The 13,155-nt window shown below is 40.5% G+C and overlaps 1 protein-coding gene across 1 annotated transcript in view; it reads left to right on the top strand.

The window, feature by feature from the left end:
• CREB1 (cAMP responsive element binding protein 1) overlaps positions 1-2,959 on the top strand; it is a 35,650-nt gene extending 32,691 nt beyond the window's left edge. The window contains exon 8 of the mRNA XM_050899673.1: positions 2,285-2,959. Within this exon, the coding sequence (XP_050755630.1) occupies positions 2,285-2,429 (145 nt within the window). The 3' untranslated portion in view covers positions 2,430-2,959. The remainder of the gene's footprint in view (positions 1-2,284) is intronic.
• The last annotated feature ends 10,196 nt before the right edge of the window (positions 2,960-13,155 follow it).

Genomic DNA, 13,155 nt, shown 5'->3' with positions numbered 1-13,155 from the left:
ATCACACCAAGCTTGAACTCCATCCACAGGCCACAGATTTGAGCCTGTATGTTACACTGTGACACTGGGAAAACAGCAGTGTTTCCCTCCCCTGTGAGGAGGGGAAGCCCCGTGAAAGCACTGTTTACTTCATCTGTCAGCCTGAAAAAACTGTGATGTTGTACAGGTGCATTTATCTGCTGTAGGTTGTCGAGCTGTGAACACAATAGAAAGTTACATGAGCAGACCCAATGCTTATCTGAGGGGCTTTAACAAAGTAAATAATGCTGAACAGCAGAGTTCACTTTTTTAAAAGGGTTTTGTACAGAATATCACCCATCTCCCCTTTTTATATATTTTTGTGATATCAGTGAATAGTAGATGTCACCCTTTCAGGCTCTGCATTTGAGAAAAATTGAATTAGCATTCTGAATCCCCTCATTTAGTCAGCAGTCTTATTCCAGTAAAAGAAAGCTTTTGAGTTTGGGAAAGCCAAGACAAACAATGGGAAATTACGCCCACTTCAGTTAAACTGACAGCTTTTGCAACAGTATCATGTTGCATGTGGCGCTTTTAGCCTGCCTGCTTAATAGATATTTGCAAATCTAGGCTCCATAGCAAAGCAGGGGAAAGGGATATAGAGAGGCAGATGGTGAGGTGGTACTTATTGGAGGATTATAGCGTAAATATTCATAGATATTATTGTGCAAATTTTCTGTGTAATTTTTACATTTTAAAAGCTCTCTTGTAATTCAGTATAACTCTAGCTGTTCATAATGAATAACTAATGCACACAGACTTGAGGTGGCTTAATATACAACCCAAGGTGGCACAAAAATCACGAAAAGAAAGAAAAAGTTGTCACCCAAGAAGACATGTTAGTAGTTTGCACTGGGAGGGACTTCCTGATCCAGTAGTACTTAATCTTTTGGTGACACAAGTAACAGCCCAAAATGGCTTAAATTCTAAATGTTGCACATGGCCCACTGAAGTGCTGCAAGCATGTGAAATGGTATTTGTAGGAGTGACAAATGGATACCTGAGTCCTTTCAGGGCTTACAAACTAGGTTTTCTTCATGCTGTCTCTTTGTGGAGCTGAATTTCAAAAATTACTTTTAGAGTCTTCTTACCAGGTAGGTCCTGGAACAGACATTCTTTTTTACCTAGTACTACAACTATTATTTGTCTAACAAGCGGAAGAACTGGGTTCAATTTTGTCCTCTCATTTCCCAGAACATTTACTGTATCACCAATCCATGTAGTATTTGCAATGAAGGGACACTCAGACTCTCCTTTTGGAGCTACTCGGCTTTGCACCTAAGGGTTCAGGGCAAACAAGCATGTACATTTACATGTATCTGCAGTGTGCTCCTTTGACGAGCTGCATTGCAGGAGGAGAGCCCTCTGCCTGGACTCCCACCCACCTGTGGCATTAAGCCTGTGCTTACTTTGCACATTGGTACCATTACTGTTGCTGTGCAGGATAGCTTCTGCCTTGGTGTTACTGCCTTCAGATGCTCAGCAGCACATTAACACCTTTCAGGTATTTTTCATTGGTGTTCTTAGTATGTTACCAAGTCACCTACAGGCAGCTCAGTCTTTACAAGCAAGCCTTAAAAGCTTGACTGTCTCAAGATCTGCTTCAGCACATTAACACTGCCATGTTCTTGGCACAGCAGGCAAGGACTAAAGAATGATATGGTTGCTAGTGACTGTTTTGATGATTTTGGTCGTTTATATTATCATTGCAGTGATGCAGACATTATTAATAAAATGAAAGTATTGCTCAAGCAAATATATAAATGCTCTAAATACAGCTTTTTTTGCACCCGTTGAACATCCTGACCATTAGTATTTGGTTGGACTGCAGCAAAGGGAGTAGTTGAGACTATAAAGAGATTAATAGATTAACATTGGTCTTATCCATGTTTTTATTACTCATCTATTTATTATAATAAAATCAGTGAAATTATTGCAGCAGCATTCAACTCAGCCTAAAGGCTGTAATGTAAATCCTGCAAGCAGAATTTTGTCATTGAGTAGGATCCTTTTCTCACAGAAGCAGAATTTTATTGGTGCTGACTTACTGGGATCTGCATGTTGAAATGATCTGTAGATCTTGAGTGTGTGTGATTTTTGAGGAGCAATTGTTATGAACTCAGCATTTTTTCCTAACTTGCATATCTTAACAATACCTCCATATTCTAAAAATGGCAGTACTAGATAAAGGTTTGACCTGAACAGTTAAGTAGCCCATGTCTGCAAGTGATCGTTCTGGATTTGAATGGCCTTTTTTGCTTTGCAGAGAGGCAGCACGTGAATGTCGCAGGAAGAAAAAGGAGTATGTGAAATGTCTAGAAAATCGAGTGGCTGTGCTTGAAAACCAAAACAAGACACTGATTGAGGAGTTGAAAGCACTTAAGGACCTTTACTGCCACAAATCAGATTAATTTTGGATTCCCATTTTCACTTGTCCAGGTGGGATAGAGACTGGTTCTGGCTGTACCCAGAAAGACAAAGTAAACTTTTTATTTTCTAAACATTTCTTTTTTTCTATGCGCAAAACTGCCTGAAGCAACTACAGAATATACTTCATCTGTGCTTTGCATCAAACTGTGAATGTTCAAGTACTTGCCTCCACTTCTCCCCCTACAAGATTATTTTCATCATCAGTCTCAGTGTGAAGAAGAACAGGCTTCTTTCTCGTCTCCCCATCCTCTTCAAGGAGTAACAGTGGTCACTTGGGAAGTTACTGTGGGGAGGGTCCTTTTGTAATGATTTCAAGAATTTGTGCTGAGCTCTTTCCATTGCCTTAGAGACGGAACCACCCCAGCCTCTTGGTCCAGAGAACTGTGGGCCACATACGTGGAGCATGCATGGTGCAATGAAGAAGCAATGGTTGCCAAATTGGTTTCACATATTCATTATGAACTATAAAGATACACGGCTAAGCGGCATGCCAAATGAAAAGCGCTTCACAGTCACGTTCTTGGTGTGGAGATAAGATACTTTTTCAAACTAGCCCAGGAGAGGTTTTGATTTGTAATCTGTATTAAGCCCTCCTGGACTAGTAGAAACTTCTCCATACCTCAGAAACAAATGCATTGAAATGAGCTTCACTGGTCAGTTGTTGCTTCTTGAAGCTTATATGTGCAAGTGTGTTCAGCATTCTGAATGCACAAAAAGCAAACACCAGCTTCATAGGATATTGGTTGGGAAATGATATTTGGATGGGAAAGGAATTCAGAATAAAAAAGGTACAATAGTGACATTTTGAAAACAGTTACATAGTAAGCAAGGGTAACACATGAAAGCACTACCTATTTGTATGCAGAACAGCTAAGTAGTTGAAGCATGGCCAACTCCACGTACATACTCCCTGATGACAGTATAGTCTGCGTCCCAAGTCCTCTCAAGCAATGAGTTTATTTCTATTTCCCTACCGCTGTCTTATGTAATGGAAATTATTGTACTCAATGGAAACATCAGCCTGGTTTGCTAGATTCTTTTTCAAACTTTGAGGCTGCCTTCCATGCATAAATTAAATTGCAGTATGACAAATACCAGGACAACCTCAAATATTGAAGAGGACTTCAAACACAAATATTCCAACTTCTGCTTCACAAGGGACAATATTAATTATTTGAACCTGGCCAGGCTAGCTAAATTCTTAATGTATTCAGAAGATTTTTTCATGTAAAGGGTCAGATTTACTGAGTAATTTATTCCTGTGAGTAAAATTACTCATGTGCCTCAGATGTTTGCAAGACCAGATTTTTTGTGTGCACTGAGGAAATGTGATCTTTCCCAGATTTACATTGTTAAAAAGGTAGTTCATGTTTAAAAATAACTCTGTACTAAGCATTAGGACTTCAAAAGAATCATGCTCAAAAAGAACCAAAAAAGAATGTCAAGAAGTCGTCAAAAAGAATGTGTCAAAAAGAATCATGTGCAGTTTGTTTACTGGCCCTCTGAAGCCAGTCTCGTGATAGATTAACTTGGGTCATTTGATGGAGTAAGTTTACTTTGGGCTTCTGGTCAAACTTTTATGTATAGAGACATATGAATAAGACTCTGGTCTGTACTAATGCCTTGCCTAGCAAAGTATTAGCTAATACTTTTTTCCCATTCACTCTGTCTGTTTTTAAGATAAATTTCAAACACGAGCTTCTAAAAGGTTATACAATCAATGTGACATTGTAAGAAGAACATTTGGAAGACTCTGGGCAGTTGAGTCTCAACAGCTAAGCAGTGTTAAAAGTTCTAGTTTTCTCATTTGAGAGGGCATTCAGTTTCCAAGAGACTTTAAAAGGAGCAGGGTTAAACTTACAGCATTATTGTTGAATCTAGAGTTATCAATAATTTCAAATTACGTTTGTATTTCAAGAAGAGGACATAAGTATCAGAATTATGAAAGAATTCATTTTCACAAGTTTAGAGAGGGTTTATAAATGGTCTATTTTTATCTGCCATAGAGAATTGATTTTCATGTTTTTATTTAATGGAAGATGAATTTATTAGTTTAGCAATGCAAATTTAAAGAAGACCCTAAATTCTCAGTAATGCTTTTATAAAAATTGTCTGATTCTTAAAGTCAGAGAATACAAATACATATAACAGTTACCAGTTTTTCAGAACTAGCACTGAAGTAGAAATGTTGATAACGCAGGAGCCATTCTTGTAAAACATGAAACTCATGATGGCCTAATTTACACAGTTACATGGAATGGTTCCTCCAGCTTTGAGAAACACGGAAAAGGCTGTACATGCCTACATTAAGGCTGTTTCTTTTGTAGAACCATCTGTTTGCAAAAACTTGAGTTTTTGCAGTGAACCTGAATAAGGCTAGCCATGATCTGAGAGCTGTTCCTAGTGGGTAATGAGCACTGTCTAGCGCTTGCTGATAGTCACTCGGCACAAAGCCTGGGAGTTGAATGGACCAGGGAGCCTAAGCCAGTACCCGGATGGAGTTCTTCTAATACAGGGTTGGTGCAAATTTGTGCGGCAGTGAGAGGAGAACTGTGTTACCAGCTTGTCTGTGCGTGGTCTGCGAGTAGTCTGTAGTGTTATTAGTCTAGACCTCATTAGCGACTAACGTTTCACTAAGAAAAAGAACATTATTTTAAACTACGTAGGGATCTGCAAGAATCTTTATTTTTATTTATGCTGCACTGAGGATTTAGGGACTGGAATTTATTTAAAGGAAATTTTAAATTACAATAATAAAAAATGTATTAGACCAAGTACAGGGCTGGCTAGGGTTACCCATACATGCTTTACTATTCGTATTGACCCAAAAAGGGAAAGAATATGACACAGGAATCCATTCATATGTAATTTACCAAGTAGTGAGGTTGGGGTAATCAGCTTCTATAAACTAAGGCCATTTGGAAGTAGGACAGAAATTATGCTGGCAGGGGGCAGGGAGGGTTAGTTTTATATCTCACGGTTGTGAGTTTTCAAGAATTGATAGCCTGTTTTACCTGAAGAGAGGGTTAGAAAGGGCTAGATCCATTATGTTCATAATAAACAAGAATTGATTTGAAATATAATTTTTGTAACGTCATTATTTTGCAAAACAACAGCACCAATCAGGCAGTTAAGATATTGTCAGAGGTGCTCTTTTAATTTAGATATTCTTGGAAAATACATATGTATAATATATGTACATATATATATATACACACAGTATATAATCTACAGCTCTGAGAGCTTTTAAGTCAGGAATGCTGAGTATTATAGTATATGGAAGTCAGAAAAAATTTTTACTTTTCTGTGTGTCTGGGTGTGTGTGGATGTGTGCGCGTGTGTGAAAGCTTCCCCCCCGCCCCAGTAGTTCTGGGATGCATTATTCTAGCGCTTATTACTGATTTGTTTTGTGCTGTTTCTCAGTTATCCATTTTCAAGAATTTTATTTCATCTTTCATGGCTTTTGTGAGGTTTGTTTTTGTTTTTTATTGATGGAGATTTTTGAAATTATGTAAACAGTTGTTTTACAACAACCACCACCCCCCAGAATAATTCACTTTTGTGCTTTTTCTCTTTGGCAGCTATATATCAAAGGCAAAACAATTGGAAAGGTTGTTAAGGTGTTATTTTCTAAAGGAACCACTGGTAAGACTTCTGTTTTCCTCCTGAGGTAGTGGCGATGCATTTTTATTTAAGCACCGATTTCACCAGAATCAGGTAGTTGCCAGCACCATTGCTTGCATCTGAAAGCACAATTTTAGCCTGTCATGCTCATCAGGACTGTACAGACACCTGTACGTTCTGGCTATTCTGTAGTTGGCATTTGCGTTGTAGACCACTGTCTTCTCCGGTATTTGTACGTTGATCAGAAAATTGGTGGGGTGTTTGGAATCATTAAGAGGCTCAGGAAAAAAAAAGTTAGATTTAATAAGGAAAAACAGCCCTGATAGTTTCTGATCTAAATTTGTACTACAGGTTTTTTTAAATCTGGGCTTCCAGTAGACTGCAGCTGCAAGTAGTCATCTGTTAGCAAAAACTGGCCTCTGCTGTTTTATTTTATATTTTCTTAATTTATGATAGCCAGTGCTTTTTGTGGGTTAAAATAAAGACAAGTCTCCCCATCAAAGCAAGTTCAATATCAGTGGTTGCAAATCTATGACAATTCGTAGAGGATTTCATTGGTTTTCTAAGACTCTGTTTTTATTGTCGTTTTTTTCACCCTGAAGCTGGTTAGTGATGTAACATTTGCCAATGATCTAACCAAAAGGTCATGTATTTATTTTTGTTACACTATATTCTTTGTAAATGTTTAATTAAAATGTGCACTTTTTAAAAAAAAAAAAAAAAACACAGAACAAAAAAAATTAAGAGCAATTGGATTTGCTTGAGAAGCTTCCTGGCACAATTGTAATCCTGCTGCCTGCACACAATTCACTCCTCTCCCTGCAGCAGTTGACTCCTTTGGAAATCTAACTTGCTGATTAGCACCTGGCGTCCAGCAGGCATTACTTCAAAGTGGCAGGAGATCTGAACTGGCAGTACTAAAGACTGGAAAGAATTAAGTGTGTGGTGTCTCAGAGCAGTATGTACAGGATGGATGTGAAATTATTTTTAGAATAGAACTAGTTCAGTGATCCCAAGTGGGAAAGGGAGGTTAATTTGGAAGGAAAGCTAAACTATTTTTCAGCCACTTTATTCCCCTTTTCTTAATTTGAGATTTGGCTGCAGATTTTACAAGCTGCATTCCAAGAAAATAAATCAAAAGGCTTTCCAATTCTTTGACACCAGGAAGTAAAGGTACATTGACCATGTGTCACCCTGCTTCAAAAGATAAAAAAAAGCACAACCACCTTTCTTTTGCAGGAACAATGATAATTTAGTTATAACCCTGAAATCTGTCACTGTGAGCAGGTTTTAAAAGCATACAGTACATTGATAGTTCTCTGTACTGTGCCTGGGAACTCGTTTCCCTGAGCTTTTGAATTTGCTAGCTGTAAAAGACACTGATTTTGCAGTGCAGTGATTTCAGTGCCGAAACCTGAATGTATCACGAAGCTCAGTTGGTCTGGGAGGAGCCAGACTGATGAAAAGAAACAGGGTGCTGAAATCCTATCTACTGTGTGCTTGTGACAGGTTCAGGTCTGTGGATGGATATGGCTTAAATCTGTACATCTTTGGGGAAAAGGGACTAGATCCAGTTGGTAAAGAGGATTTGCATTTCAAGTGTTTTGCCTTGGAATGTGTTTTTTAAATGTATTTAAGCTCTGGCCCTCAAAGAAACTTGCTTGGGCTAGTTTGCGTAGCACAAATTGAAGACAGTGACCTGTTTGCGTTCTGGTACTGCAGATGCAGTTTGTGACTTGCTGTCTAAGTGGTGAGTTCAGGTCTCGCGTTCACCAGCGAGAGGCAGGAGAAACCAGCTGTCCTCAGGAGCTGTGTGCTGGCAGGGAAAGGGCCAGGGACAGGCTGTAATGATCCACGGTTGGCGCACTTCATGGTGCACTTACTGTACTCATGACTTGGGAGCAGTCAGTTCACTCGGTCTCAGCCTCAGCTATGTATTTCTCTAAATTAGGGGATAGCTGAGTGAGAGCATGGGGAAGGAAGGCCTTGAGCCAGTTAGTTATCTGGAAATGGCCACTCTTAAGAACTGAGGATGTTTGGATGCTCTCCACAAGTTGTGTTTTATCCAGGTGCCACTCCATTTTTTGTGTGTGTAATGACATTTATTTATATTAAAACATTAATTTTAAAAAGTTCTAGAGCTTCAACATTGTATGAGATTTGAAACTGTGCTGCTTATATGGACTTCTAGGGATGGGATGGGGAACAGGGCAAGAAGAGGTGCTAGTTGGCAGCCAACCCTTCCACAGACTTATCCGCAGATTGGTTGGTCACTTCAAAAATGAGTTGTTTCTACTCTGGATTTACAATTTGAAATTGTTTTGGAACAAAGTTTTTCAGGGAAGCTTCCAGAGCGAGGGTTATTATTCTCCTTTGTAATGTAAGCTGGAAAGAGTAAGTTCACCTCATCTGCATTTCTGATTCTTTACCCAAACCATGTCAGCACAGAACAGGGTATTTGAGCTCAACTCTTGTGGAAGTTAAAAGAATAAATGAAAATCCATTATTGGGGGAAAATAAATTCTTATTTACATCTCCCCAAAAATCTAGAAACATCCCTGTTGTGTTTTTTTTTTTTTACTTAATTTTTTGTGCTTTATCTGTGTTTTTTAAAAAAATTGTACTGGGTTATAATGCATTTTATTAACACTATGTACATATTAGCTGCTTTGTGTTTCAGAATGGTAGTAATTGCTTTGTATATTAAAGTGATTCTTGTGAATTTGTGAATTGTCATAAAGAAGTGCTTTTTCTTACTGTAACCTTTGTGGTATAAACTGTCATAACTCCCTTTTTACACAAACATTTATGTGCAGTCACATAAACATGCTTTAAAAAACTCTACAAAGTCTCTTTTTTGAGCAGGATGTTCCATTTACACTAATTTAGTGGCAAACGGTAGCTAGACAGGAATATGGGAAAAGGCATATTTTAAGCAGACTATGGTGTCCTCTCATGATCTGTGGCCTGCTGTAAGTATTCATTCAGGAGATATTTTCCCCAAAGGGAAGGCTTTTTTAATCTTAATTAAGTAGAATTAGATTAGTGAGAGGTTAAGTAAGTCCTGAAAAACAGTTTCTCTTCCACTTCTGATATTTTGAAACCTGCTTTCCAGTATCCATTCTGGTGGCAATTAGTTCCGTTGCTTAATAATGTGTGAAAGACTTTTCCCTTTCACAGTTTAAATATGCTGTCTTTCTCACTTTTAAGCATTCCTGTAAACCATGTACTACTGATGTTAATAACAGAGCAGAACGGAAGGCAGCAAACACTGCAAGGATCGCAACCCGATTATGTAATCTGCAAGGCTGGATCCAAACACTGGGATGAAAGCCAGAAGAACAAATTCAGCGCTGAGGTAAACACACCTCCAGTGAAATCAAGGGGAAGCAGGAAGGTCAGCTCATTATGGCTGGGATTTTGTGGTTTTCACAACTGAGCGTTTTCATAATGCCATTCACATACTTGCTCAGAAAAATCTACATGTCAGTAATGAGGGAGAATCCCAAACAGGGGTTAGTCCATGATATAAAAATGCAGTTTGGCTTGAATTTTGCACTGAAAAGAATGGGGTAGCACAGATCCCTGTGCAGTCAGTAGGTCAGCTGGTAAACCTGATTCTTCTGACACTGCTGCACCTTAAAGCTCTTTGTCCAGAAGATACAGAGCTGAATTTCATACTCCGTGTCTTAATATTAATCAAAAATGACTTTAGTTGCAATGACATTTTGGAAGTTTGTTCCCTTGCAGAATGGCATGTTTCAGGGGTGGTTTCACAATCTCACAGCATGTTCATGTCTTATCTGGTCACTTCCCTGTGACTTAGATCCTCTCCCTAGGGTGAGTATTGTATTTCTCAAGAGACTGTTTATGCATTGCCCCACTACTCAGGGACCCATGCCCAAACACATCCTCCCTACAGATGAGTTCACATCATCCGTTACAAAACAGGACCAATGCAATGGAACCACCCAAAGGAGAATCACACTGACTTCTCTAGTGCTGGGATGAATAGGATGACAGAAAGTGCTTGGGCAGGGTGTTAGTGTAATTGCCAAACAGCCGCTGAAGCATTACCATGCATCATGTCATACTAGAGCAGAAGCTCACCTGGGACACCAGAGTTTGCAGGTGTCATTGCAGAGGGCTGCTCTCTATGCGCTCACTCACCGGGCAATTACGCCTCTGCTACTTCTGTCCTGCTCACTCCCGACATCTCCCTGAAGCTAAGTGTGATGGGAATATAAAAAAGCTGTGAAGCCCAACCTGGGACAACAGAAGGCACTGCTCCCTGCCTGGTGCGGGTGGGTGTTAGCACTGCCCAGCAGGAACAGGCTGTAGGTTTCAGCTGAGTTATGTTCTCACGGTTGGTGCCTGCCCCTAAACACTGTAGCTTAAAAAGCAACCAGAACTAACGTGCTTGTGGTGGTGGCCTAACTGCAATATTCCTGGGTCTGGTCTTCTGAATCTAAAGGAGTGCCCACACCCCAGTAGCAGTCAGAGGAGAGGGTGTCCCCTTGAGGGGGTGCCACTTGCTGAGCTGGGGAGGGGCCACCAAGAGCTCAGCTCTGCAGGTCAGGGGCAAGGCACTTCCCTGAGCTGCCAGTGTCATCTCACGCTTTTCTCCACAAGTATTTACTTATGGGCAGTAGCATTGCTTCAGCCTTCAAACATACTCCTTCGGGTTTGCATACAGCTGCTGTGCAACAGCAACACAGCAAAAGAAGCCAGGCCTGGTCTCTTCTCGCACATGCCTGCTCTCACAGGAAGGCTATGGGCTGTAACAGCAGCAATGGGAAAACAGACAATGAAAGCTGCTAAACAATTAGGAAGAGATGCAATTAAACTGATTTGTTTTAAAAGTACAAAACTTTTCCTGTCGTCAAAGCAAGGCCTGGAGCAAAGTCCCCTTCTTAAAAGTGTGTAGGTTGCTGCACTAGGCTTTATTCTGTACTACACTGGGCTTTATTCTGTGCTATTTAAGCAGGCTTTTTGAGCATGTTCCTACTATGGCAACAACACAAGCTGCTAAGGCTCTCAGTATTGCAAGCTGCAGCCTCTTGCGAGGGCCGAGCACAGCCAGGTAGCAGGCTTTCCCCATGGGCTAAGTCACATGCACTCACAAGCCCAAGCACCAGCACGCTGCTTTCTGCCAGCTCCAGCCAGGAGGGAGCCTAACATACAGTGACCACAGAAGAGCTCAGAGAGAAGGAAACACCAGCGGGGAGGAAAAGGAAGAGGAGCGGTGAGAACTTAGAGCCACACTCCAAAAACTAGAGCCAGAGAGAGAGTGGGGAGAGCTCATAATTTTTTTCAACCGTTGCTCACCCAGTTGATACGACAGAAAAAGCCACATCTGGCACATTAAAGCTCATACAGTGTTCTGTTTTTAATTAAAGGTGCTGTCTTCCTTCCCTCGAAGGGACTTCAACTCTAGTTTCAGACTGCAAATTCCCAGCCAGCTGCGTAAGTACTGTTTTAGTGACACCATGTGGCTTCTGAGGATAGTTGTAAGCAAGTGTTTTAGAGCAGCAACTCTCAGGCCGAGTCCAGAGCCAAACGAGGAACTTAGCTCAAAACACGTGAGAGACACGCCAGGGATGAAGCACAAGACCTTCAGGCCTCATTCATGAGAGCTGTAATGATAAATGTGTCATTTCCAGATTACAGTCTGCATACCACTTCTGGACCACAGACCGCCTGCATCTTTTCCAGTTAGGAAGTTTGATGCAAGCAGAAGTGATAAAGAGCTCCTAACGTCCATGGCCCGAAGCAGCTGCTGGTGGTTGCTGTTGCTAGTGCCAAAGACATGCACAGGTTTAAAGCCTGAACCTGACCTGGAGCTTTGTAAGTTAAGTTTAAAGAAAAAAAGTGTTCTACATCCACCAAAAAAAAAGTACTATAGCAATTCCTGCATTTAGAAGCGTTAGCTGTCTTCTGTTAGCCCATTGTTTTCACCAGGTTCATTCTTCCACCACTGGAAAGAGAAGGAAGTCTGCTGCTGGTGTGAGCCAGATTCCAGGCTGCAGCATTTTTCACGTAGGATCTCGTGGGATAAACACACAGAGGTGTTTTCACAAGCTCAAGGTATGAAATCAGTTACTTAGAACAGTGTCTAACTACCACTGTGCACAGAAAGCATGCCAAAATCTAGACACTGCCCCAAGGTCCCAAGTAATACAAGAATAAGTACTCCCCCAGCTACAAAGCTTTTATAGCAGCACCCTCCTCTCCTAAGTAACAGCTCTCAGAGACAGAGCGAGCCACAAACAAAGGCAGAAAGTAGAACATTATTTAGCGGTACTTTGAGAGTCAAGGACTGATTTGATATTTAAAGAACAGCTTGAGTCTCCTTGTTTCACTTTCCCTGCTGGCACATGCGTATGTATATCTGCTCCAAGGAGCCTTGATCTGTGCGAGGGAAAGTTATCTTGTTAGGGACAACCGAAGAACCACGACTGCTTTGGTACTGCAGGCATAGCCTCCATGCTTGCAAGTCAGGTAAAAACACCACTGATTTCTAAGTTGGCTTACTCTGCAATATTGATTCCCAACCCACCCCACCCCCCAGATCTTGTTCTTTGTTTCCCTATGCCTCTTCAATTCAGCAGTGACAGCAATAGAACAACTTTGTAGCAGCTGCCTTTGTTGGTCTTGCCCTTTAAGTTGCTTCTTTTACCACAACTTTTAGAATGCAGAAGGCCTGAAGAGTTAAAGCATTTAGAGCTGGTGTCTTAGCTTGTATTTCATCCACTTTTACTTTTCTAGAGTTAAGGAAGTGATAAGGGGAAAAAAACCCACTCTAATCTATTTCTAAGTTTCCCACAGAAATTGTGGTTTGATTTTAAACAACAGATCTCTTGATGACATTTTTGATGCCTGGAGATTTCTGCAACTTAAATCCATTTCAAAAATTACATTTGATAAAAAGTCAGTGGAATACCCTATACAACTCTACTGAGAAACGAAGCAGAGGTTCAATATGCAGAACAGAAATACAATCCTTGCTGTATCAGACCAAGCGATCAGACAAGACCATCAGAACAAGAAGCCAGTGAAATAACACAACTGCAATTATATGCT

This window comes from Gymnogyps californianus, chromosome 7, assembly GCF_018139145.2.
Source record: "Gymnogyps californianus isolate 813 chromosome 7, ASM1813914v2, whole genome shotgun sequence".
Taxonomy (NCBI): domain Eukaryota; kingdom Metazoa; phylum Chordata; class Aves; order Accipitriformes; family Cathartidae; genus Gymnogyps; species Gymnogyps californianus.
The sequence above is the reverse complement of the archived record's forward strand: the minus strand, read 5'-3'. Positions and strand labels throughout refer to the sequence as shown.